The following is a 25,300-nucleotide window of genomic DNA, read 5'->3' on the forward strand; positions in this document are numbered from 1 at the left end:
ATCGGGCTCAGATGATGTTCCACAGAGAGAAACAGGGTAAGGAGCCACATGTGGCAAACACGCGAATTTTGCTTCTTCTTCCTGAGGGAGTCCCTTCGAAAGTGATCAAGTCCATTTTTGGCAACCTTGAAAAGTGGAGGCTCTTTGCTCCAATCATTTCCTAACAAGAAGAACAGACCAGGCTTGGGCAAGAAGAGGACAGGGGGTGGAGAACATTGAGGCCTCTTAGTTCTTTCCTGCCTCCTCTCCTCAAGTTCATTCCCTCTCCCTTTCACCAACGGGTGAAAAGTCAGCAAGAAAAAAAAAAAAAAACTGAGGTCTGTCTCCACCAAGACCTTTTGGGCCTTGGAGCTGGATAGCTCTGCTTCAGTTCTGGATGATTTGGGGCAAATTAGTTATTTCATTTAAAAATTATCATATTATCATATCCACCTCAGGACAGTGGCGAGGGGGTGGGGACTGAATGAGACCACGTAGATCATGTGCTGGGCACACAGCAGGCACTTAGTGGCTGTCTTTACTCTCATCAGGGCCCGGGGAAGAGGTAGAGAAAGCAATAAGAGAATAAAAGGCAGCCTGGGGCAAGGCAGAAGGAGAAATTTTCCGTACATGGCAGGAATTAGTTTTCTCATTCTCTGCTCTCAAGACCTCAGAGCTAAAAATAGCACAATTTGGAAGGTGAAATTAGGAATTGAAAAGGTGGAGAGGGAAGAAAGAGGAGTCTTTTTTTTTTCTTTTAAATTTTCCTTGACAGGGTAGAAAAGGCTGTTGTTTTCGCCGAAATAGCTCAGTTGGGAGAGCGTTAGACTGAAGATCTAAAGGTCCCTGGTTCGATCCCGGGTTTCGGCAGGGTTTTTGCTGACTTGTCTTTGGACAGGACTGGAGTCCATTCCTTTCCTTACGCTCGTATCTCCTTTGGAGGCTCGCCTCCGTCCCCAGTCCCATTGCACACCTACGCAGCTCTTCTACGTTTCTCTTAGTGGGCGTACAGCAACGAGAAGATGGTACTACAGCACTATAAGGAAGCAAAGAGTTTGAACCTCTTAAAGAAATCACAAATCATGGAATGATCTATACCCAGTCTCATAATCACTGCATTTATGCTATTGGATATTAGCAATATGTGGTGTGAAATTTCATAGCATGGTGGCTATCACGTCTGGTCTACAAGCTGAGGGTCTAGGGTTTGATTCCCAGTGTAGTCAACTCGCTGGGCTTGCAAGTTTTTCTCATAGATGACAGACATGAAGACAGTCTTCAAAGACGTTTCTCTGCACAGCAAGAAGTCAGGGTCCACCAGCGCGTTAGAAATCTGGTGAAGGATGGTTCTCAGTTGGAGATGTGATTTATTAGCACGCGTCTCAGTCTGAAATATTTCTCGGAACCCCAGTGTTGTCACCGCGCTTTTAATAAACAGTGCCAGAACTATTGCTCAGTGTCAAAGGGGCACGATTACTGCCAGGAGCGTTACTACCATGACTGACGACAGGGGTGCAATTTTCTTGGTTGTGTGTTTATCGAGGTTTTGAATATAAAAATAATACACGTTAGTTTTAAGGAAAAAATATCCGAAGACAAATTATCATGCAAAAGTTGGAAGAGAAGGGACCAAAAGTTGGAGGTGAAAGTTGGCAGGCATCTTTCTCGTCTTTCACCTTTTTGGCAAAACCCGCAGTCGCAGGTCTGGCCGGGCACCTGGGTTTTAAACTCCCTGAGGGCAGAATCTAGGTGTATTTTGCCTAACCTCACACCTGTCTGGTCTGGACACATACTCAAATTTGCTTTGGAGTTTAAAAGAACCCACGCCCGAACAGGGACTTGAACCCTGGACCCTCAGATTAAAAGTCTGATGCTCTACCGACTGAGCTATCCGGGCTTACGAAGGTGCTTTCTCTTATAGCCTATCCGCAGTCAAATAGGCCACGTGGCCGCTGTCTTCTTCCTATTGGATTACAGTCCTGAGTCCTTTCGCCGATTCCCTGAGAGGTGAAACTGCAAAATCAAGATGGAGCAGCGGGCGTTTGGCGGAATAGGGTCTTTATTTCTCCCTTTCTCCCATCACAGATAGACTTTAAATAAGAAAATAACTGCTGGCCTGATCTGCCCCGCACCCGGGCAGCGCCCCAACCCCCAGCGACCTAAAGAGAACATCCCACGAGGACTTTTCCAGATTCAGGACCTCTGGGGGGGGCCTGTGGGTGAGCAGCGGGATTTCTAATTCCAATTCTGGTCTTTGAAGAGCGTTGGAGCGAGCGTCTTGCGAGTGGAGCCTTATGAATAATTGATTAGGTTTCCAGTCGTTATTCGACAGACACTAATTGAGTGCACGCCGCGCTCCCCGATCTCAGCCAGCTTGTGGGGCTGCAAAGACCCAGTCCGGGTTCTCGGTGCGGAGGGAAGACACGCAAAACAGAGGCTCCCGATCAAGGGCTCTGATGGTGGGAAACCGGCCTTTGCAGCGCGGGAGCACCAGGCCGACACCAGAAGTAAGGGTCCGCTGAGTCTTCCAGGGCGTGGTGGTGCGTACCTGAGCTGTGGATGGTGACGGGGCCCCTGAAGGCTTGTAAGGAGAGTTCTGGGCAGAGAGAACAGCAAACGGGGAGGGACGTTCGCTAGGGAATCTGAACATTTTCCTGAACTTCCATTGGAAAGTTTTGATCTGGCTGGATTTGATATTTTTAGGAAGTCCTGTTACCCTGGCAGCTGTGTCCCGGACATAACTGAGTAGTGAGTTTTTTCATTCGTCTTGCTCCTTCGGTGCCATGTTATTCCTTGAGGCATTGGATAAGATTCCCTTGAAAGGAAGGAAATCCTGTGGGGTGGAACCTCACAATCCTTTTAGCCCTCCTTGGAGTTCTCCACTATGTGGGAGAACTCGAGGTTTGCATTCTTTTATGGAGAAATGTATGGGGTACTATGAGCAAAGTTTAAAAAGTAATCCATTACGGAAAGCTATCCATGTTATGGTAAGCAGAAACAACCAAGGTGTTAATATGTATGGTATAATGTTTGTGAAAAAATTAAAGGATATGTATATGAATATATGTCCTTTAATTGTATATATTTGTTGTTTGCATATACATAAGAGATGTTTAAGGATACAAAACAATCTGATAAAAATGACCACCTTTTGAGGGATGGCAATGAAACATGTGAGAAGAAGCTCTCACCATTTTCTTTTAGGTACATCTGTATTATTGGATTTTGAAAAATAAGCATGTATTCTTTTCATAATAAAATGAAGAACAAAAAAAATGTAGTCTGTTAAATTATTCCACTCTTGTGGTGTCACCGACTAGGGCTTGAGAAACTCAAAGGTGGGTTTAGACACAATTAACTGTTTTTCCAAGTTGTTTCTTTTCCTTGTGTATGTTAAGGAGATGTAACCAGCAGCCATCCTGAAACTGACCAAGCCTCACCCCAAGAGCTGTGCTCATTACCTTTGCCTTAGTTTTAATACAAAGATCTCTCCAGGAGGAGCTTAGGCCTCATTATGTGAAAGCATGTTCTCCAACTGAACCCGTGTAAGCGAATACCCGCCTCTCCCTTTTGAATATTCATTCCCCAACCAAATGAAAGTTCCTGCTTTCCTTTGTTCGGGGATGCTGTGACTTTGGAAATGATTCCTCATGGCCTCCTATTTGCTGCAAATACACTTTACTTTGTGAGACAACTTCTACTGGTGTAGAGTCTTATTTAACTCATCAGCAGGCAAGCCCACTTGGTTCGGTATCAGTGGGATCACATAGGCAGCCCTTCCGATGAAAGCGTCCCTGATCCTGTGTTTTCTGCAGTTGCCTGCAGAGAAAGGCTAAAAGTACACATTTCCTTCCCAGTGGGGGTCCCTCCATGGCTCCTAGATTTGGAGGGGAGTTGCCGGTATTGAAAAACCACAAATGAATTAGGTACTATTTTCACAAATGAAGATGTGGGTTCCCTAAGAATCAGATGACAAGTCTGGCCTCAACCAAGAAAACTAAAACCAGCCCCCCTTGGGAAAGAGCCTCTTGTGCCATGAGGTCCATCCCCGGGAAAGTTAGGGAGCTTTTGACTTAACCTCAGCTTCTTAACAACAGTTCTCTGTTCACAATGGCTGCTGAGTACAGCTCTGGATGTGGGAGAGCATGAAGATCTGTTTCCTGTTCTCCTAGGACAGGCTAGATTGACAGGCACCAATCACTGAGAACCTAAGTCTCAAACCCTATGTAATTGTTATAATTTTATTTATTTATTTATCCCCCCCCCCAAGCCCCAGTAGATAGTTGTATGTCATAGCTGCACATCCTTCTAGTTGATGTATGTGGGACGCGGCCTCAGCATGGCCGGAGAAGCGGTGTGTCAGTGCGTGCCTGGGATCCGAACCCGGGCCGCCAGCAGTGGACCGTGTTCACCCAACCGCCAAGCCACGGGGCCGGCACTATGTAATTGTTAATAGTGTGGCACAGGCCTGCTTAGCATAGAGAGAGTTAACTGGAGCGGTTTGTATTTCATTTAACATATTATAGTGCTTTTTTTCTATGTCACCCCACCCCCCACCCATCTTGAAATGCCACCGTCTTCCCACTTTCTAAGTTCTTTCGTTTGGGAAGTTCCAGCCGATCCTTGAACAAGGATTAGAACTTGCCTCGGATATCTCTGCTTGATCCTCTCCAGACAGAGTGAGGTACTGGGGCTCTAAGCCTGTCCCTATTGCTGTGGCTGCCACAACCTCTTTCCTCCTGGAATGTTTCTGCTGTGAGGACAGGAACTCCCTGTATATCCCCAGTGCCTGGGTCAGGCGCTGGGACAAAGCAAGCTCTCAAAAACTGTTGCTGAAGGAATGAATGGATCCTTGAATGAGGGCCCTGGGTCAGGGAAGACTTTAGTGGAGGAAGACGGGCAGAATTGGTCCTTGGAAGTTTTTGTGTGCTAGAGAGAGCAGGGAACATTCCTGTCAAGGTGAACGATTTCCATAATCAAACGGAATAAGTTTGTCCCGAAAAAGTTCTATGCCACTCTATTGTGCCACGGGGTTTTATTTTCTTCATAGCGCTTATCGCCATCTGAAATTCTACTTATTTGCTTGATTATACATCACCTCTTCCCTCTGTCACTCTGTTACGTAAGTGCTGCTGGGCAGTAATCCTGTTGGTAAGGACCTTGTCTTTTTTGTTGCTATTATTTTTTCCTTAGTTTTGCTTTTTTTTTTTTTTAGATTTCTGCAATCCCACAACCCGAGCGTTTAGTACGGTACTTGGCACATAGCAGGCTCTTAAGAAATAACTGTCGACTAATTTCAGAGAGTGAACGTTTTTAGTGCCTCCCGCCCCCTCCCCTACAATGCAGTCTAGTTTCACGCGCGCGTTTTCTTTCTACTTTCAAACCATCAATTCTGAAGTTGTTGCTACACTTTATATGTCTGGGAAAAAACACATTAACTTTCAGATTAAAATGTCATCACCACTTAACCATTCAGGCTGTTTTGGCTACTCTCATCTAGACGCCTAAGATTGCAAAATACACAGCCATCCACACAGCTCTCCTCAGAAATTCGCAGAGAATGGTTTTTGATTGGAAAACCAGTCGTGTCTTTACCAGAAGTGGGGTTCGAACCCACGAGGATATAAATCCATTGGATCTTAAGTCCAACGCCTTAACCACTCGGCCATTCTGGTAATTGACAAGGCATTGTTTATGTTTAGGCAACTTGGACAATATTGAGCTACTGAAAAGTTTCAAAGCAATTTAAAATTTTTATTCCTGATGTAAAAGAACAACACGGGGGAAGAAAATCTCAGTTAACTTCTATCACAGCCTGATAACTTCATCTCCAGCCACCAGAAACTCTGGAGCCCCATGAAAGCGATTGAGAAGACTGAAGTAGCAGGATTCCTAGCCTGATAACTTCATCTCCAGCCACCAGAAACTCTGGAGCCCCAGGAAAGTGATTGAGAAGACTGAAGTAGCAGGATTCCTAACATCTTGACACGTGAAGACATTACGGAGAAATGCAATGAGTTTCTTTCCTTCCCATAGTTGGGCGAATGAGATTGGAGATTTTAAATAGGCAAGGTGATTGTTTTCCTTTTATTACAGCAAAAAGCGACTCTGGTGGGACTCGAACCCACAACCTTTGAATGCCTCCATTTATCTAGAAGTCCAATGCGCTATCCATTGCGCCACAGAGCCCGGTGTCACCGATTCCTCCGCGCTGCTTACATCAAGGCAGGAACGGGGTCTGTCCGGGGGCGCTCGCTGGAGGGTCCGGCTACACTTTTTCTTTGAGAAACGGTGGAGCCCGTGTCGCCACGGAGAAGCGTGGACGGGAGTCGCGCTTGCAAGTCTCGAATCTTTTGGAAAGTTTTTCTCCGTGAGCGATCGCCCGGCATCAACCCTCAACCTCATTTCACATCCGAAAGAAAAGAAGAGTCTTTGTGTGGTGTTATTGGAGCCTGTGTTGCTAACGCAACGCGCGGTTCCATAGTGTAGCGGTTAGCACGTCTGCTTTACACGCAGAAGGTCCTGGGTTCGAGCCCCAGTGGAACCACGATGGTGGTAATTAAGCGTCTCAGGGACGAAGAGAACCTTTTAGGGTAAAGTTTCATTTTGCCAGCTGGATCACGAGTTTTGCTTCCGGATGCTAGAAACGCTGCGGTTTCTCTTGGACTCTGCAGCTCGCCTCGCCCAGCCGCGCAGGCCCCACTCTTCTGAGCGCCCGCGCAGATCGGGCGCCGAGGCTGCCCCCGCGTGGCCCCTCTGGGAGGTGCAGGCGGCCGCGCCCGACTCGGTCAACGCCCCGCTGCGCCTGCGCGCTCCCGACTGCCGCCCTGCGCCGCCTTCGGATGACAGGGCGGGGGTCTTTGCGTCACCTGCTCCTTCCTAAGCCCTGCTTGGGCAGTTGCTGCCACTACTCGGTTGAGGGATATCCTGAACGCCGCCTCCATCCTTTGTTGATTAACTCCAGATCCACTGACCTCATAATGTATTTATATAAATTAAAAATACTTTTTGAAAAATTATGCACATGGTAAAGAATTCAAACAGCCCCACAGGTTTTACAGTGATGTCTTCCTCTGCCGAAGATTTTCTCCTTGACCAAACTCAAGCCCGGCTCCTCTGAGCCCTCCTCTCAACTAGATCTGTTAACCTTGGCCTGTAAAGACTTGAACAAGCAGTAACACTAACATAATTTCTAGCAGCTCAAGGCCGCATCCCTAAAATGACCCCAGACCTGCTTAGAGTGCCTACCGGTGAAAACTGAAGGCTGCCAAAAACATTTACTCTCGGTTCCAGCCAACAGCTGAAGACAGGGCCCCAGTCTCCCAGTCTCTGTGGGAAGGTAGGATCCTAACTTCCATAAGCGATAAGAGGCCTTCAGCAAACTCAGATGGGTTTCACATGGGCTGAGGCCCCCTTTCCGGATTTTTGTAATTTTTCACTTCCGTGACTCTACTGAGCCCCCATCACTCCCCTACCTGTTCTCTCAGTCTCCCTTAAAGATATCCAGTCACTCTGTACAAGTCGAAGTTGAGTTCAGTTCATGCTGGATTCTTTTCCCTATTATAATAGTATATTACTGATTAAAATCTGTGCTTACCACTTTAGCTGGTGTCCAGGTTTGTTTATCTTTGACACTTCCCATCTTTCAACTGCTAGAAGTTTCTTTTGTGACCCTCCCGAGATATTCTACACATTCACCAGTATAGATGTACATTTCATTTATAAACCACTTATGATTTTTGTACAAAAGGTAGCATATGCCATAGGTACTGCTCCCCTCACCCCATCAATATTCTGGAAAACTTTCTATTTTGTTCGAGTCTGCAAATGGTATACTCACTTAGGAAAATAGAAGTTTTTTTATAAAAGTAAATACACTTACCGTATGACCCAGCAATCCTACTTCTAGATATTTACCCAAGAGAAATGAAACCACACATTTACACAAAGACCTGCGTGTAAATGTTTATAGCAACTCTAGTCATAATCTCCAAAAATTGGAAAAAACCAAATGCCCTCAACTGGTGAAAAAATATGCAAATAGGGGGGCAGCCATACACCGGAATGCTGTTCATCAAGAAAAAGGAGTGAATTTCTGATATATATAATGACGTGGATTAATTTCAAAAGCATTGTACTAAGTGAAATAAGCCATATACAAAAGGCTACTTATATGATTGCATTTTTATGACTTTCTGGAAAAGGGAAAACTGTAGAGACAGAAGACAGATCAGTGATTCCATTCTGGAAGGCTGAGTAGGATTTGACACGATGCCCCGAGATCTCACGTAGCTGAGCACTTTTTCCTTGCAGACAAAGAGGGCAGTGTGGGGAAAACAGATTTACTGCAAAGTGGTGTTAGGGAACTTTTTGAGGTGATGGAAACCTCAAAACTATATCTTGATTGTAATGGTGGTTACATGGCTTTATATATTTGTCAAGTCTCATAGAACTATATAACTTAAAAGGGTGAACTTTACTGTACATATATTGTACCTCAAGAAACAAAAAGGTAGAGTTTATAGCACATTGCAGGTTGTCCATAATAAAACCATAATAAAAAATAAGTAAATATTCGAATAAGTACTTGTTGAAGGAATAATGGAATGAAGTGGGAACTGGATTTCAGATTGAGATCAATAACAGTTTTACATGAACATAATTTGTGGATAATTTTTTATAGGCTTTTTCCATTTCTTGGGGGATATTTTCACAATACAAACTGGGTGATATATCAAGCTAAATTTATCAAATATCAGGAATATCAAACCTCAAGATGCCCTCTTCTTAGAGAGGAGGTCTCTATCCCATTGTGTTTAACAATGCTGAAAATATTTCTGTTGTAATTTTTAAGAAGAAAAATAAACAATGTTGCAGGGGATCCAGAGGAAAAAATACATTCAAGCCATCAGAAACTTTGCATCATTCCCCAAAATATTCACCGGAAATTAGAACTAAAAACATAGACCGTTAAGTCAGAATTGTAAGGCAACTAAGTGGCTGCCCAGTCTATCTTCAGGCAGCAGAGTTTGGAGATGGCTGTAGCCCTGTCTTCGTCTTGAGAATCAGTGTGACCAGGGGGACATCAGGCAGGGTAGAAAGTGGAGGCAAGATCAAACACAGAGAAAAGACGAGGAGGGAGGGACGAGAGAGAGAAACAGCTGCAGTATAGACAGAGAAGAAAAAGAAAAAGGAGAAGGAGGAAGAGAAGGAACAGAAGGAGAAGAAAAGAGATGTCATGGTGAAGGGAGATGTCACGTGTCCCCTGCAATTTCTTCAAGCGTCATTCATTGGTACCAGTGTAATAAGTTGCCCTGCTACACCAACCTCGCTCTGAGTTTTTGGTCTTAGGGATGACTTCCCTTTTGACAAGCTGTACATTAAAAAGTATGTAAAAAATCACTGTTTTAAAATGGCTTAGTGCAAATTTTCATTTCTTTAGCAAAGGTGCATGTTGCCTTTGACTGCAGTTCCTTCTCAAAGACACATGGTTTTACAATGTGGTTTCTCAGGGCCAAGGGGTTAGTTAACCCCTGATGCTGATGAAGATGTGAAGGTCCTTGGTCCTTGGGAACCTCACCCTCCCCTGTTTTCTTAGACTTTCAGACTTGCTGGAATCTCCTGGTTTATTCAGAGATGCCCAGTGACCTACAGGATCCAGGACATGACTCTTTTTAGTGGCTGTTACGTGTTCCCCGAGTGTTGACCTTGGAGAGATCTAGTAAAGGGGCCTGAGGAGAGCTTGAGGCATGCTGCTCCATGTTAATGGGACTGAGGGTATGGTAGCTGGAACCGATGGTCTGGAAGCTTCACAAAGTCCAAGCAGAAAGTACATCCTAGCCCAGTGGCTTTCAAACCTTTTTCACCGAAGCACATGCTAACAAATATATATTATTTACATCAAGATCACAATACTCTTGTTTATATCTGAAATAAAGTTTTCAGGAAATAATACTTTTTTATTATTTGGAGAATTCTGTGATTTTTTTCTCTTCTACTCTAGACCATTCTATTTCACTAAAAAAAAAAAAAAAAAAAAATGCATGTCCAGACCTACTAATGACATCACACTCCTTAGAGTTTCAGGATCTGCAGTTTGAAAAACACTCACCTGCATCAGTGTTTCTCAAAGTGCCCGTGATACACAGACCACCTACTTCAGAATCACGTGGGTGGTGGGGGGAGGGATGCTGGTTGAAAATGTAGATTCCTGGTATCCATGCAAGAACTATTGAATCTCTTAGAGATGGTGCCTGCAATTTTGCATTTTAATTAAGTCGCTAGGTGATTCTTATGCCCGCTGAGGTTTGGGAGTCGAGGTAGCCTAAGGGGTGCCCTAGCAGAGGTTTCCAGCTCTGATCTGTGGAGCCCTAGATGACTACACCAAGAGGACCTCAGACAAACACCCACAGATCTGCTCCTCTTGATCTGTGTCAGGGTTCATGTGTAAAGTCGTTTCCGCTCCTCAGAAAAAGATCTGAAACTTTTGAGAGAGAAAATGAATGTGATATGGGTTTTAACTTCCTGTCTGGAAACAAAAGTTTAAGTTTTTAAACGTCTGCCAAAGGGAGAAACACAGAAAAGGAATGGCTCCCTCTAGTGGTAAAAAAACATTACAAAAATTTTGCTCTGTAGACACTGCTCTTAATTCAAGAGGAGGTTCTTTAGAAATACAGCTTCCCCATGTGGGAGATGTGGAAAAATTTTGCAAAAAATTAAATATCCTGTATAAGAATACGCGTTAAAAGATTGTTGTCAAACAAGACGGTCTCATCACCTTGAAGGAGAAGGAACACATTTTCATGGGAAATGAATTTTAATGTATGTACACTGTTTATCTCCAAAATATCGTAGTCTTTTAGGAACTCCACATAATCAATTAATTGTCTCAAAAGTAAGCGTGTGTGTGTGTGTGTGTGTGTGTGTGTATCGTGGGATAGTCTAAAAGTAAAAAGTGTGCATATATATGTGTGTGTGTATGTGTGTGTTTTAAAATTTTCTATATGCTATGTATTTTTTCTTTCACTAGGCAGTCTATATGTAAACACACATGTGTATATTCACAAAACACACATTTATATATATATTTTTCTGAAAATAGTCTCTTGTGAATCACAATTCATTGTTTGCTTCTAGAAAGGAAAGACTACATGCTAAAAAAAAGGTATAAGGAAGGGAAGTTTAATTTTTAAGAGAAGTATGACTTTTTGTAATAAAAAATGATTTACAAGGAAGAAAATATATGCTACTGTTGATAGATAAAGGAACATACTGGTTATGGCAGAACGTGATTCTGTGTTCTGTGTTTCAAAGGGAAGTTTGAATTGTTCTTGACATTTTTGTTCCTTGGGTGATTAGGTACAAAATTCAAGGTTGAAGTCAGAAGTGTGGTGAAGGATTTTAATTCTAGGCAGGAAGTAACAACACCCAAAAGAAGCAAATGTAGATTTTTAAAAAGATCTTCCAACTTTAGTAAAGCACCCATGTGTCCAGGATCAGACATAAGCAAATGTGAATTTTGTCAATAGTGTCTGCCTTGGCCATCCTGCGGGAGTGTTCCATAGTCTGTACCTGGCTCTCTCTGGCTACCTTTGACACACTGGGCTTGGACTTATCCCCCTCCTTCATGTCCACCCACTACTGCTTTCCTGTTCTATATCTCCTTCACTCTGGGATGATACCTGGTGCATTTGATTAGTCACTGAGACTATCTGAAATTAATCCCTAGAGAGGTATCACTGAGAATGGACTAGAGATACCCGCTCCTCACCCTCGTTACCACCAAATTGCTACAGCTTTCCAGAGGTGTATCTAACTTGTGAAGTGGTAACATTGTATCTAGCTTGTCCCCCATGAACTTTATCTAACCTATGAAATATCCCAAGAGCAGGAATTTCAGGCCAGCACCAAGAGGGGAGCAGCAGGCAGTGATAGAGCTGGTTGGGATGGGCTATATTTTGGGGGAGGTTTTCCTTGTTTGTATTTCCCTCCTAAATCACGCTATGCAAATGGCTCTTTATTTCCCTTACAACAGTCCAACCACTTATCCTCAGCGATCTCATGGGTGATAAGACTGGGATGTTACAGGCCAATCAGTGTATCCAGTCCAAATTTCAATTGACTATCAATTTCATCTATTTGCTTAACAAATTAAAAGGTTGCCAGGACATCAACTGGAATTTAATATTGTTTTCTATTCTCTTAAAGAGGAGGTGCTAAAGAACATGCTAGAAAGAAGAATGACGAGGAGTTTGGAACGGCTGATTTGTAATATTCTAGATAATCAGTTCCTGACTAACAGAAAATCAGTTTATTCTTAAGCCTTGGCTTCTTGTGGACATGTGAGTCAGGCACATTCTAGCGATGCAGGCAGGGTAGGATTCCTTTCTCCTTGGAGGGATGGCTGGGAATGAATGACGGTAAACGATGTTGAAAATCTTAAAGGGACTCAAAGACTTACAGTACTCCTTGGTCAGGTGAAGACAACCAAGTGCCTTTCATAACACTATAATAGAGAATTTTTTATGGACGAGCTTGTTTCCAATGCCATTAATTCTTGTGGGAGGCAACAGGAGTAGTAAAACGTGCACTTAGCTGAGGGTCAGATATGTCAGATCTAGCCTTGCCTCTTCCACTAATTAGCTAGGAAACCTTTGATAAAACATGAAACTTACCTCAGCTTCTGCAAGGGAAACCCAGAGGCTTCCTTAGAAAAACAGAAGCTGGTTCTTCCAAGTTTGGCAGTGGAAAACCATTTCCACATAGGTAAAGGTGGCTGGAATTTTTAGCCCTGACTCCTGGTCCCTGGAGATCATTGTACTAATTATTGCTTGGGCTACACCCAGTACAGCCACAACTCAAGAAATGAGGAGTACTTTTCTGTCAGACTTCATTTCTTCACAAGTGAAATAAAGTGTTTGGGTAATATAAGCTTTAAAGTCCCTTTAAGAGCTGACAATTTATGGATCTGAGACCATAAGTTGCTGGCAGCATCACTATGAGAAAAACTTGCAGAGACGATTGTTTCAGGCCATCCTTATTAGAGGACTCTGCTGTAGGACAAAGGGAAAACTTTGATGATCTATTGGTTGGGGTCTCCTATTGTGTTGTGAGAAAAAATTTTTCAACTCTCACTTTCCAATCTGGACTTCATAGCCTCTATTCCTTTTCATGAGGTCCAAGTTTTCTCTTCAGTTTCCTCATGGCTGACTTCATCTCCTGGTTCCTCAGGGTGTAGATCAAGGGGTTCAGAACAGGGATGATGACAGTGAAAGTGATGGAGACAGCTCTGTCCATGGAGAGGGCAGTGAAGGGCCGGGCATAGACGTAGATGCAGGGCACAAAGTGCAGGGTGACCACAGTGACGTGTGAGGTGCAGGTGGAGATGGCTTTCCTCCTGCCCTCCCCTACCTGAGACCTCAGCATCATTAGGATGACTGTGTAGGACACAAGCAGGAAGACAAACCATAGCGTAGAGATCAAGCCATTATTGGAAATCATTAAGACCTCAAGAGCAAAGGTGTCAGTGCAGGCGAGTTTGAGGACCTGGGGCACATCACAGTAGAAGCCATCAACAACATTAGGTCCACAGAAGGGGAGGGGCAGCAACAGGGAAATCTGCACGATGGAGTGGACAAAGCCCCCCACCCAGGAGGCTACAATGAGGGCAGTGCATCGCCCCCTACTCATGATGGTCACATAGTGCAGGGGCTTGGAGATGGCCATGTAGCGATCAAAGGCCATCACCGAGAGAGAAAAAATGTCTGCCCCACCGAGGAGGTGGAAGAAAAACATCTGTGTGATGCAACCATTGAAGGAGATGGTCTTTCTCCTTGAAAGTAGGTCTACTAGCACCTTGGGAGCAGTGATGGAGGAGAAGCAGATGTCCAAGACAGAGAGATTGCGGAGCAGGAAGTACATGGGGGTGTGAAGGCGAGACTCACAGGTCACAGTGACCATGATGAGGAGGTTTCCCATCACAGTTGCTGTGTACACCAAAAATAAGAAAAGAAATAAGACCAAGCTCAGCTCTCCGGACTGGGTCAGTCCTTGAAAAAGAAATACTTTCACCCTGGTGTAATTTCCCGTCTCCATTGGATCATGTTTCTTCTGCTTTAACTGCCTGGGGAGAAAAAGAAAATAGAAAATAGAAAGTATACCATTAAAAAAAAAGAATATGAGTTTTATGACTGGGGTCCCTTGGGGGCTATTTTTTATGTAATTTTCATTTTGGTCAGGGATGCCTACAATTCCGTAAGCTATCCCCAGTAGATGGTGTTTTCTGAGTTCTTTCAGAGCAAATGAAAGAGTGGGTTTCCAACAGGTGTAATTAATCAAAGCACCAAAAGCAGTATTTTATTAAATTCCTATTGAAAATTTTTTTAGTTGTATAATTTTATATATTCTATATCCCTCTTGAAAAGTCACTGAATGCCCTGAGACACGAAGGGCCTAGTTATGTTTTTGTTTTTGTTTTTCAATGAATACTCGTGTATCTAATTGTTAGGAAGTGGGAAACACACACAGGGGAAAAGTCTAAAACACAGTCTGTGGCTCTAATGGAAGCTTAATAGTTTCTTGTCTCATTATCTTCCACAGCAGGCACTCTGCTTGGCATCCTTTGGTCAAATTTTCATGATACCTGATCATCAGCACTAAGTTAAGGCAAGAAAAACAGTTCATGGTTTCCTTTCTCCCTAAGATAAATAGCTTTGCAGCAGCTAAGACAATCTGAGCACATGACTGTTTCTTTCTTTCTTCAGTCTCCTTCTATTTTGTGTCTTGTTCTCCTTTTTTTTCCGTGGCCCAAGATTGAGACTTGGCAACTGGTAGCTGTAATCCTTGCTCCTCTTAATGCTCTTTGCAAAGCCTTTATCACCCAGGCCACCAGACCAATGGTTTTCTTTTCTTGGGTTCCCTCTGTTCTCATCACCTACACTTCAATGTCACTTCCTCTCACCTCACGATTGGTAAAGGCTTCGGTGTCATGTAAAGAGCAAAGATGTTAGAATCAGTAGACCTGAATTTGAATACAGCTCTGTTACCTAATTGGTAGGTGACGCTGAGCCTCAGTTTATGCTCAGTAAAAATGTATACAATTGTGTTTGCTTCATAGGGTTGTGAAGCTTGAAGACACTTGTTTAATTTATGTAACCTGAGTTCACCACAGACCACATTTCCCCTGCGTATAGCACCAATTAACATTTTGCAAAGCCGGTCTTCTATACAACATTATTTGGGAAATGCTGACAAAAATGCACGCTGTTATACTTTTCTTGTAAAATATAATTCTTTGAAATAATTGCAACTATGATCAACTCCAGCATTTAAAAAGTTGATATGTTCTGTACAATGGAACATTATTCAGTGATAAAAAGAAATGAGCTATCACGGCATGAAAAGACATGGAGGAAACTTAAATGCGTATTACTAAGTGAAAGAAGCCAATCTGAAAAGTTACCGGCTGTAAGATTCCAACTATATGACGTTCTGGAAAAACAAAACTATAGTAAAAAGATTAGTGGTTGCCAGGGATTGGAATGTGGAGGTGGGGAGGGATGAACAGATGAGGCACAAAGGGGTCTTTAGGGCAGTGAAACTATTCTGTATGATACCCTAATCATGGATACATGACATTGCGCAGTTGTCAAAACCCATAGAATGTACAACACTAACAGTGAGTCCTAATGCAAACTATGGACTTTAGTTAGTAATAATGTATCAGTGTTGGTTCATCAATTGTTAACTAATGTAGCACATTAATGCAAGATGTTAATAATAAGGGAAACTACGGCGGTGGTTGTAGAGGGAGAGAGAGTGTATGGGAGCTCTCTGTACATTCTGTTTAGTTTTTCTGTAAACCTAAAACTGCTCTAAGAAATAAAATCTATTAATTTTTAAAAAAGCAGATATACCAAAGGATAAAACAATTTACATTTTGAAAAGAACATTTTTTTTTTTTTTGCTTTTGTTTCCAAACTTCACTTCCTACAAATCCTAATTCTATGCTTTTCTCTTGCTTCCCACCCCGTTTTAAGGAGAACGTTTACAATGAGTACTGCTTTGGGCGTTGACAGGCATCTGACTCTTGTGGTTTTGCCAACTGCTTACAATGAAATTGCCCTTTGCAGTTTTTTAAAAAAAATTTTAAATCAGCTTTGTAGAGGTATAACTTGCATGTAATACACTGCACATATTTAAAGGGCAAAAGTTAATGAGTTTTGATATATATGTACCCCCCGTGAAGCCATCACCACAATTAGGGTAAGGAACATCTCCATTCACCCCTAAAAGTTGCCCTGTGCTCCCGGGAACTGCAGAATTCTCGGCACATAATGACTCTGTCCAAACCTCTGCACCAAGAGACATCCAGACTCTAGCAGGGCCTCCGGCAGCATGAAGCTGTGTCCTTAGGATGACCCCAGCCCCTTTAAAATGTCTGCCTGAGAAAGCACAAAGCTGCCAGCAGAATTTACTGTTTGTCCAGCCAATCTGAGATAGGCCCCTGACCTCCCTTTCCTAGAGCATTGGCTAAAAAGGGCTTGCAATTGTGAATATGTATCTCTTGTAACTCAGAAGCATCTTTCTCAAGCATCTCAGGAAGAAGCAGCCTGTCTCCCAGTCTCCGTGGGAGGATAGAATCCTGACTTCCATCACTGCCCTCTAGCAGACCCAATGGGCCTGATCACATTGACACTGACCTAATCTTTGCAGTTTTTCACTTCTCTGGCTGTACTGAGCTCCATCCTGTCCCCTTCTCTCATTCTCCCTTTAGAATGTCCAATAATTTCTGTGCAAACTGGAATGGAACTCAGCTCTTTCCCAACTGTCAGTAGTTCCTGAAGACAGTCGTTTTCACATCTTTACTTCATGTCCGGCTGTGTTTATCTTTGACACTCTTTTGTACTCCTTCCATCCATATTCCATCCATATTGAAGCCAACCTCTGGTCCTGCTGTGAACTATTGAGTTCTCCGGGTCCCACTGCACTTTATCTCTCATTCTCTCATCAGAACAGAACTTGTATTTCACTGACTTTTCTCCTATTCTCTTTCCTTTGAAGCCCAAGCAACGCAAAGCTAATTTTCTAGGCTTACTCTCAATGACCTATGGATCCATCAATAACTCTCAGAGGATTTCATTGCCTTCAGACATTTTTAGTTTTTAGAAGGGCCAGATATTTTCTTCAGAGTAAATATTTAAAAGAGTTTTAAATAAAATTATCAGAACACATGCAGTTTTTTAGATAATGCATGGAGGATTTTGTTTGTTTTATTTTTATTTTGAACTATGGTAGGAAGTAATGTGGCACAGAGAAAAGATACCAGCTTGGGAGATATGAGCTTCAATGCCTTCGTGGAACAATAGTGGAATCTTTTTTTTTTAATATATATATATATATTTTTTTGTGTGTGAGGAAGATCAGCCCTGAGCTAACATCCATGCCAATCCTCCTCTTTTTGCTGAGGAAGACCGGCTCTGAGCTAACATCTATTGCCAATCCTCCTCCTTTTCTTTTTTCTTTCCCTTTTTCCCCCAAAGCCCCAGTAGATAGCTGTATATCATAGTTGCACATCCTTCCAGTTGCTGTATGTGGGACTTCGCCTCAGCATGGCCAGACAAGCGATGCGTCGGTGTGCGCCCAGGATCTGAACCCGGGCCGCCAGTGGCGGAGTGCGCACACTTAACTGCTAAGCCACGGGGCCGGCCCAACAGTGGAATCTTTAAAGGTATCAAACTCCAGGAGGTTCAGTATTTTCATCTGTGAAATGGGAGCATTTACTGCTTCAAGTCCTTTTGAAAGTAGGCAATGTCTGCGTTTGCACATAAACAACATTAAATGGACCCATCGATTTGGGTGATTTCTAGGTCTTTGGAGCTTTAATATTCAATTGTTTTAGACACTGTTGCCTAATTACTTTGTGACTAGTCTAAGATTGTGTTCTGCCCATTGTCTACCAACAGTTAAATCTCAGTTAACTATGAGCCTCAATTGTTTCTTGATATTTTACTGCAAGCTGATTAATGGTGGCAAGAAAAACTGCAAGCATTTCCAGGGGCTTTATCATAGTGGTTAAAGAATGGGCTTTGAAACCCAAAAGCAATGAGGTTCTGTGCAGAAATTAGTTGTGGCAGTGATCAAATCACCAATTCAACCGGAAAATGCCCCAAATGGAGCTCTTCCGTGGACAAAATGTACACACAATTAAGAAAGTAAAAGATGGAGAGTGAGAACATAAATGGAATCCCTGTGTATGCATGCATCTGTGTGGAACAAAAAAGAAGAAAAGAAAACAGAGAAGTATTGTTTATAAAAGTTTGCTTTAGTTTTTGTTTCTGGCAAGAGCAAACCGAAGTACTTCTTCAGAAATATGCCCAGGCAAACCCTTTCTAATAAAACAGGTTCTTTGATTTTCACAGAGTCCCCAACCTCAGGGCCCCCCAACTCAACTGTCTAACAAACATGTGTGGCCCCATTTCTCTTAAAAAGTTGACCTTCTTTCTATGCTTTTCAAGTCACCTTCCCAATATTGAAGAACTAATTATTCTGCTGTGCATCACTAAAGTTTTTAGCTCAATATACATCATCCTCCACCTTTCAGGAGCATTATTAACATTCAAAAGATTTCTGAAATCCACAGTAATATTTTAAAATTGCTGGTGCATGGGCACGCATGCACAGAGAGACAGCCAGACATACAAACACGCACCATAAAGGCCTGATGTAACAAAATGACCTCACTTAAAGCTTCCAACCTCTAATCCCTATCCAAGAAGTGGACCTGGCAATTCGGTTGCATATACTGACCTTAGGAGTGATTAATTGTCAAGGACTATTCCCCTTTAAGGTAGACATGCATCTGAGGGTTGGTTGGTTCAGTATCTTCACTCCTACTGTCAGTGGCAAAGGGCAGGCTCCAAGAATTGCCTCTGTGTTGTCCTACCACACTGCCCCACAGTGCCCCTTCCGTGGGTACCAGCCTCTCAGCCCTAGACCTGATAGAAGAATCACCAAAGGAAATATTTTTGGAAGTGATTGTTGAACTTGAGTAGCCAGACTTTCCTATTGGGATGAAGCTCCCTTGAGTGTTATTAAGAAGTCAAACATGCACTAGAAGGTGTGTGCACACATGCATGTTTTGGTTTTCAAATTCTCCTAATGTAGAGGAGAAGATGGATCCCCATGGACCTTGTGCTTAGAGCCCAGATATCTTTGCTTGAAGGGCTCACAGGGGACAAACAGGGGTCTGTCTCCCTTGGAGGTAGGAACTGAGGGAGAATGAATAGGGTTCTCAGTGTTGTAGCCCATTCCATTTTTTTTTTTCCTAGACAGATGGCTTGAATGTGGTCCTATTAGGATACATAATCAGAAGCATCTTAATCATTGAGAAATGCATTTTGTCCCGTTTCCTTTCAAACTTCTCACATGAAGAGGGGGTATAAACAAAGGATCTGTTGGCACCATTCATTCATCAAGTATTTAATTGTGACGTATCTACTGAGCACCTACCATGTTCTAGGCTCTATGGTCCTAGAGACCCTAAAAGCAAAGAATTCCATTTTCCCTATTGTCGCATTCCCAATGTCAGTTTTGACCTTGTCTCACCCTAGATCAATGGATAGTCTCACTTGGACATATTGCATGCCTCCAACTTAAAGTGTCTAAAATCAATCTGATCATTGTTATCGTGAACTAAATACTTCCCTTTCTCTAGCTGGCACTGTCATTCTCCTTGTCACAATGACTCAATATCCCTGAATTACCTCTTATACTCACCCTTATCCCCCTCCTCCCTTTTTGGTCTTCTGTAACCCTTCCTGAATAAATTACTTTTAGGTTTTTTGCATAATTTACAATGATTGTTTGCAATAGTTGACTTCTAGAACTTGTCAGTCCCTGCCCTGATACTCACTCTCTTGTGCAAGTCCCCCCTCTTGTGTGTAGACTTGACTTAGTGACTTGGTTCTAATGAAGAGAATACAGCAAAAGTGATAGGATTTCACTTCCAAGATGAGGCTACAGAAGACTGTGGGTTCTATATTGCTGACACACTCTCCTTGCTTTGATTGCTTACTCTGAAGATGTAAGCTGCCATGTTGGAGAGGCCCACAAGGCTAGGACTTGAGGAAGGCCCTCAGCCAAGAGTGAGTAAGGAACTTAGCCCTCAGTCCATTAGCTTGTGATTCTGGCCAACAGTCATGTGAGTGAACTTGGAAGTGGATCCTTCCCCAGTTGAACCTTCAGATGAGACTGCAGCTCCCAGCTGACACTATGACGACAGCCTTGTGAGAGACCTTGAAGCAGAAGACTTAGCTAAGCCTTGCCTGATTCCTAACCCACACAAACTGTGACTTAAGAAATGTGTGTTGTTTTAAACCACTAAGTTTTGAGTTAACATGTTATGCAGCAATAGATTACTAATACAGTACTAAACTAATAGTCTGCTTTATTGAATAAGAGCTATGTTGGCAGCATTCTCTTTCAGACTTGAAAGACAAGTCATGCAACAACAATAACAGCAACAAAACTCTGCAGATCCCTTCAGGGTAGTGTTTTGTGACTGGAATTTCATGGATACTTAAATATAGTTCCTGTGGTGGACTATCATAGAGTCTTATAAATTAAGCTGAAACAACCTGAACCTTCTTTGAATTCCTCATAGAAATCCAGAATAGTAGGATCACTCCTAAACCTGCCAGTTTGTGTATACAGATACATTTATTTGCTTATGAAAAATATTGTGGGAGTTTAAAATCAACCTTCCTTATGATAGAAAAAAATCACAGATGGTAGGACCAAGTACATGTCACCTGTGTTGGAAAAGCTAGAATCAGTTTAATATCTAATAGTTCCCTAAGAAAATGTCTCCACCTGCAGAAAATATAGATTAATCCAAATAATTATTTGGTGTCATGTTGAAAGAGAAGTAAATTTAATGGTGTTCTCCCAAATTCCATTGTTTTTCTTCAGTGTGTTTGATCAGGTTGTTTTGCACGTGTAAACAGTTCAAGGGAGCTTCCTGGGCAGCTTTTGCTGGGTTTCTGTCATTTGTAGGATCTTACACTTGGGAACATAAACTCTGATTGTACAGATCTTTGGTTACTTAAAATTCTGTCCAGTCACAAAGGTTTTGCTGAGGTCAAGTCAACAGAGAGGTAGGAAAAAAAGGCATCATTGTGAAAAGTAGGGAGGATATGGAGAACAAGGATGCCAGAGGAAAGATGGGGCCAGGCAGCAAATGGTGATTTGGTCTTCAGATGGATCTAGCTGAGGACAAATGGAATTTTAATGCTTGGGGAGGTATGTCTAAAATTGGAAAATAATTCAGTCATTTTTGAGTGATGGGAATAGAACAAAACACATGAAAAGGACAGTCAACAAAGACGATGCCACTCATCTCTCCAGGAGCTTCTGCATTAAGGAATGTTTGTTTGCAACTAGTCTATGGAAAATATGGGGATAAGTGAGGGTTGTCTTTTTGGCCAGTGTTCTCTGGACACTCTCCTCCAGTGTTCTATCTTTTGGAACATGTCCTTTTATTTTACTGTCATCCTAGTCCCTAGGCTGACCTTGATCACCTTTCCCTTTCTTTCGATTAAATTTCCTTTCCCCAAATCTCCTTCATTTCAGTTTGATCCTCTGTGCATTCCAAGGGTCCAGCAGTACTTCCAGCAAACATCTCTATTTATTAAAAGAATCCTTTTAGAGACAAAGTCTTAGTTGTTGTAATCTAATCCAATCACGATTTCCTGGCAATGAGTCACATATGTGGAAGAGATTGATAAAGTTCATCATTTTCCATGTTCTCTTCTTTTAGCAGGGGACAGACATAGATTATATTCTCCAGACTCCCTTGCAGTGAATTGAGGCCATATGACTAAGAGCTGGAATGTGGTCAGAAGTGATGCACACTACTTTCAGGACTGGCCCGTAACCACTCCTCCCTTCTCCCCATAATTCTTAATCCTCTCTCCTTTTCTCCATTTGCTAGATGAATGGAGAGGATTCTGAGGATCTAGAGAGAGGTGAAGCCCAAGTTGGAAGAAACATAGGCCTGTTTCTCGAAATGACCTCACAGAACAGCTCTTTCTGAACACCAGCATTGGCCTGTGACATGAGCAGGAAATAAACTTTTACTGTGGTTAACTACTTCAATTTTGGACATTTTTGTCACAGTGTTTGATCTACTCTGATTAGCACATGAGTGCCAGCTTCTATAGCTTGTCATCATAATGGGAGACATTGTACTGTAAAGTCCATAGATCCCAGCAAAATACCAGCTGGCTTGTTAGGTAAACCTTCCCCTAGTACTGAAACTGAGCAAGAAGAAGTTAAAGAATCTTCCCTGGGCTAGAAGAAGAGAGCAAAACCTGAGATAAGCTTTGCTAACTGTAGCTGTGCATACTCAGCATAATCAACTGTTGTTTAAAACTAACCAGGTCTTTCTGTCCCTCCTTAGTATATGAGTGAGCTGTCTTTCTCAGGAAATCAAGGTCCAGACATCAAGATTGAGCCACACAAGGCCAAACGCAGGCTGAAGATGAAAAGTCCAGACAGTCAAGGGAAAGAAATTCAGTTTTCAACGTCAAATGCAAGCTGGTGGGAAGGTGCCAGCCAGCACGTCCACATGCTCCCCTTCCCTCACCTAAAATCCCAGCACATGCTCTCCCTCACAACCTTTAAAACCCCTCGCCTCCCATCTTTCGGGGAGACGGGACAAATTTGAGAGATTTCGTCTCCCGGCTGACGTCATCCGAAATAAAAACTCTTTCCTTGCCATAAGCCTGGCGTTCTAGTTTTATTTCGCCCCTCTTGTGTGGCGGGTAAAGGACTTGCGTATGTATCCGGTAACAGTACTATTCTCATCCATTTTATTTCACAGAGATTAGCAAATTCTGTTTCACTGATTAAACCTTCATGGTTTTTATTAGTCTTTCTTTACCTTCTAATGGATTGAGTGGGAAGTGTAAAGAAGTTGTGTGGTCTCTAAGTGCACAAACAATGAGAACCACAAAAAAGAAAGGGTAATTATGTGATATGATGTGATGGAGGTGTTGGTAATGCTATGGTTGTAATCATATTGGAATATATAAGTTTATCAAATCAACATTTTTGATAAACCTTAGACAATGTTATATTTCAATGATATCTCAACAAAGAGGGACCCGCCCCCCCACCAAACCCCAAAAAACAGAAACAATGAGAAATTTGGGTGTGTCCAATCTGTGATTGGGATAATCTTGGTACATAATGAGGAGTAGTTGCTTCCCATGGGAGTGCTTAGCATCTGTCTTTGCTTAAGCCTTTCATAAGTCAAGGTGAGCTGTCCACAACCTCTACCCATCAGTGTTATTTCTTTATGAACACTCCCACTCACAGCATTACCTCCTTCTGCCTAGGAGGAAACCGTGGCCTTGGAGTGATTTGAGGATCCTTTCTCCCCAGTAGAAATCACACATTTGTATTGCCCAGGGGACCACATATGGAGTTCTTCTTTCTGAACTTTCCTTTAGATGTCAATTACTGGTATCAACTCCATGAGTGTACTACTTCGTGGCTACAATGAGTTCACTGTTGTACGAATGTGGCACACTCTTACACCAGTCTCTCCCTCTGCACATATTGATTTCTTTGCTTGGATTGTCCTTCTCTGCCTCTTTCCCCTTGGAGAGGCCTGCTCAATGTCAAATATCTTTTGAAGCTGTCACGTAAAGTGCCTAGAATATTTCCACTGCGCTTTGTTCACATCTTCACTAAAGCATCTTGGAGTATGCTGTAGGACAGTGACTATCCTTAGTCTTTCTGCAACAGTCTGAATCCTACCACTGTCAGGAACATAATATGTGCTCTGTCAATATCTGTGGGATGAATAATTGAAAGTGGGTAGTGGAAGACATGAATGGGTCTCACCTTAAATAGTATCACACATAGGTCCCCAGCTCATCCGAGAGGACCCACCTCTTTTAGGACTCCAAAGTATCCATAGATGCCACTTTGCTTTTGGCATTAAGATGATGTCTTCCCATTCTTTAGAAAGTAAAATTTAATATATTTTTAAAATGTAGTGTTATCCCTTCCTCATAGAATTTAAATCCTTTCTGAATGCCCTAGTTGTTTCTTTAGTTTCCGCATGGCTGATTTCATTTCCTGATTTCTCAGGGTGTATATCATAGGATTGAGCAAAGGGGAGATGACAGTGAAGGTGACAGAAATGGCAGTATCTGTGGGAAGGGCTGTGAAGGGCCGGGCGTAGACATAGATGCAGGGCACAAAGTGCAGGGTGACCACAGTGACGTGTGAGGTGCAGGTGGAGATGGCTTTCCTCCTGCCCTCTCCAGCATGAGATCTCAGCATCATGAAGATGGCTGTGTAAGATACGAGGAGAAAGATGAATATAAACCAACTGACCAATCCATTATTGGAAATCATCAGGAGCTCCAGAGTGAAGGTGTCAGTGCAGGCGAGTTTGAGGACCTGGGGGACATCACAGTAGAAAGTCTCAAGAACATTGGGTCCACAGAAGGGGAGGGGCAGCAATAGAGAAATCTGCACGATGGAGTGTACAAAGCCCCCCATCCAGGAGGCCACAACCAGGCTAGTGCATCGTCCCGTACTCATGATAGTCATATAATGGAGTGGTTTTGAGATGGCTATGTAGCGATCAAAGGCCATCACAGAGAGAGAAAAAACATCTGCTCCTCCCAGAAGGTGGAAGAAGAACATTTGAGTGACACAACCATTGAAGGAGATGGTTTTTCTCTCTGATAGAAGATCAGCTAGGACCTTAGGACCTGTGATGGAGGAAAAGCAGATGTCAAGAACAGATAGATTGCGGAGCAGGAAGTACATGGGAGTGTGAAGGTGAGATTCCCAGGTAACTGTAACCACGATGAGGAGGTTTCCCATCAGAGTTGTCAAGTACACCAAAAACAAGAAGACAAATAAGACCGAGCTCAGCTCTCGAGACTGGGTAATTCCCAGGAAAATAAATTCTTTCACTCTGGTATAATTTCCCTGATCCATTGGGTCACAGATCGCTTTTCAAGTACATCTCTGGAAGAAACAACAGTGCAGGTAAAGAATGAGTTAAGAAATCTACTGTCATCTTTTCTGTCACTTGAGTTTTGGTGTTCTCCTGGGGTGGAAGTTCTTTTCTATGCATGTACAGTGCCTGCAATTCTGTATGCCAGCATTAGGTGGAAGATGACGCTAGTTTTTGACTCAGTCATCCAAACAGGTACGTTCCATCACTGTGCCACTGAAACAAAGGTGACAGATCTGTGAACCTATTCAATTATACTTTTACTATAAAGTATGACAC

The 25,300-nt window shown here is 42.7% G+C and overlaps 2 protein-coding genes and 5 non-coding genes across 7 annotated transcripts; 2 read left to right on the top strand and 5 right to left on the bottom strand.

Moving 5' to 3' along the window:
• Window positions 1-776: 776 nt before the first annotated feature.
• TRNAF-GAA (transfer RNA phenylalanine (anticodon GAA)) lies at window positions 777-849 on the top strand. Its single transcript has one exon. It is a non-coding gene; the product is annotated as a tRNA-Phe (tRNA).
• Window positions 850-1,803: 954 nt separating this feature from the next.
• TRNAK-UUU (transfer RNA lysine (anticodon UUU)) lies at window positions 1,804-1,876 on the bottom strand. Its single transcript has one exon. It is a non-coding gene; the product is annotated as a tRNA-Lys (tRNA).
• Window positions 1,877-5,571: 3,695 nt separating this feature from the next.
• On the bottom strand, window positions 5,572-5,654 carry TRNAL-UAA (transfer RNA leucine (anticodon UAA)). Its single transcript has one exon. It is a non-coding gene; the product is annotated as a tRNA-Leu (tRNA).
• Window positions 5,655-6,082: 428 nt separating this feature from the next.
• On the bottom strand, window positions 6,083-6,168 carry TRNAR-UCU (transfer RNA arginine (anticodon UCU)). Its single transcript is given in 2 exon segments — window positions 6,083-6,118; window positions 6,132-6,168. It is a non-coding gene; the product is annotated as a tRNA-Arg (tRNA).
• Window positions 6,169-6,453: 285 nt separating this feature from the next.
• On the top strand, window positions 6,454-6,526 carry TRNAV-UAC (transfer RNA valine (anticodon UAC)). Its single transcript has one exon. It is a non-coding gene; the product is annotated as a tRNA-Val (tRNA).
• Window positions 6,527-13,137: 6,611 nt separating this feature from the next.
• On the bottom strand, window positions 13,138-14,073 carry LOC131395540 (olfactory receptor 4D11-like). Its single transcript, XM_058527405.1, has one exon. It carries the CDS (start codon window positions 14,071-14,073, stop codon window positions 13,138-13,140), a length of 936 nt encoding a protein of 311 aa, XP_058383388.1.
• A 9,993-nt stretch (window positions 14,074-24,066) lies between these two features.
• Window positions 24,067-25,002, bottom strand: LOC131395541 (olfactory receptor 4D9). Its single transcript, XM_058527406.1, has one exon. It carries the CDS (start codon window positions 25,000-25,002, stop codon window positions 24,067-24,069), a length of 936 nt encoding a protein of 311 aa, XP_058383389.1.
• Window positions 25,003-25,300: the final 298 nt, after the last annotated feature.

Source organism: Diceros bicornis, chromosome 31 (genome assembly GCF_020826845.1).
Source record: "Diceros bicornis minor isolate mBicDic1 chromosome 31, mDicBic1.mat.cur, whole genome shotgun sequence".
NCBI classification, from domain to species: domain Eukaryota; kingdom Metazoa; phylum Chordata; class Mammalia; order Perissodactyla; family Rhinocerotidae; genus Diceros; species Diceros bicornis.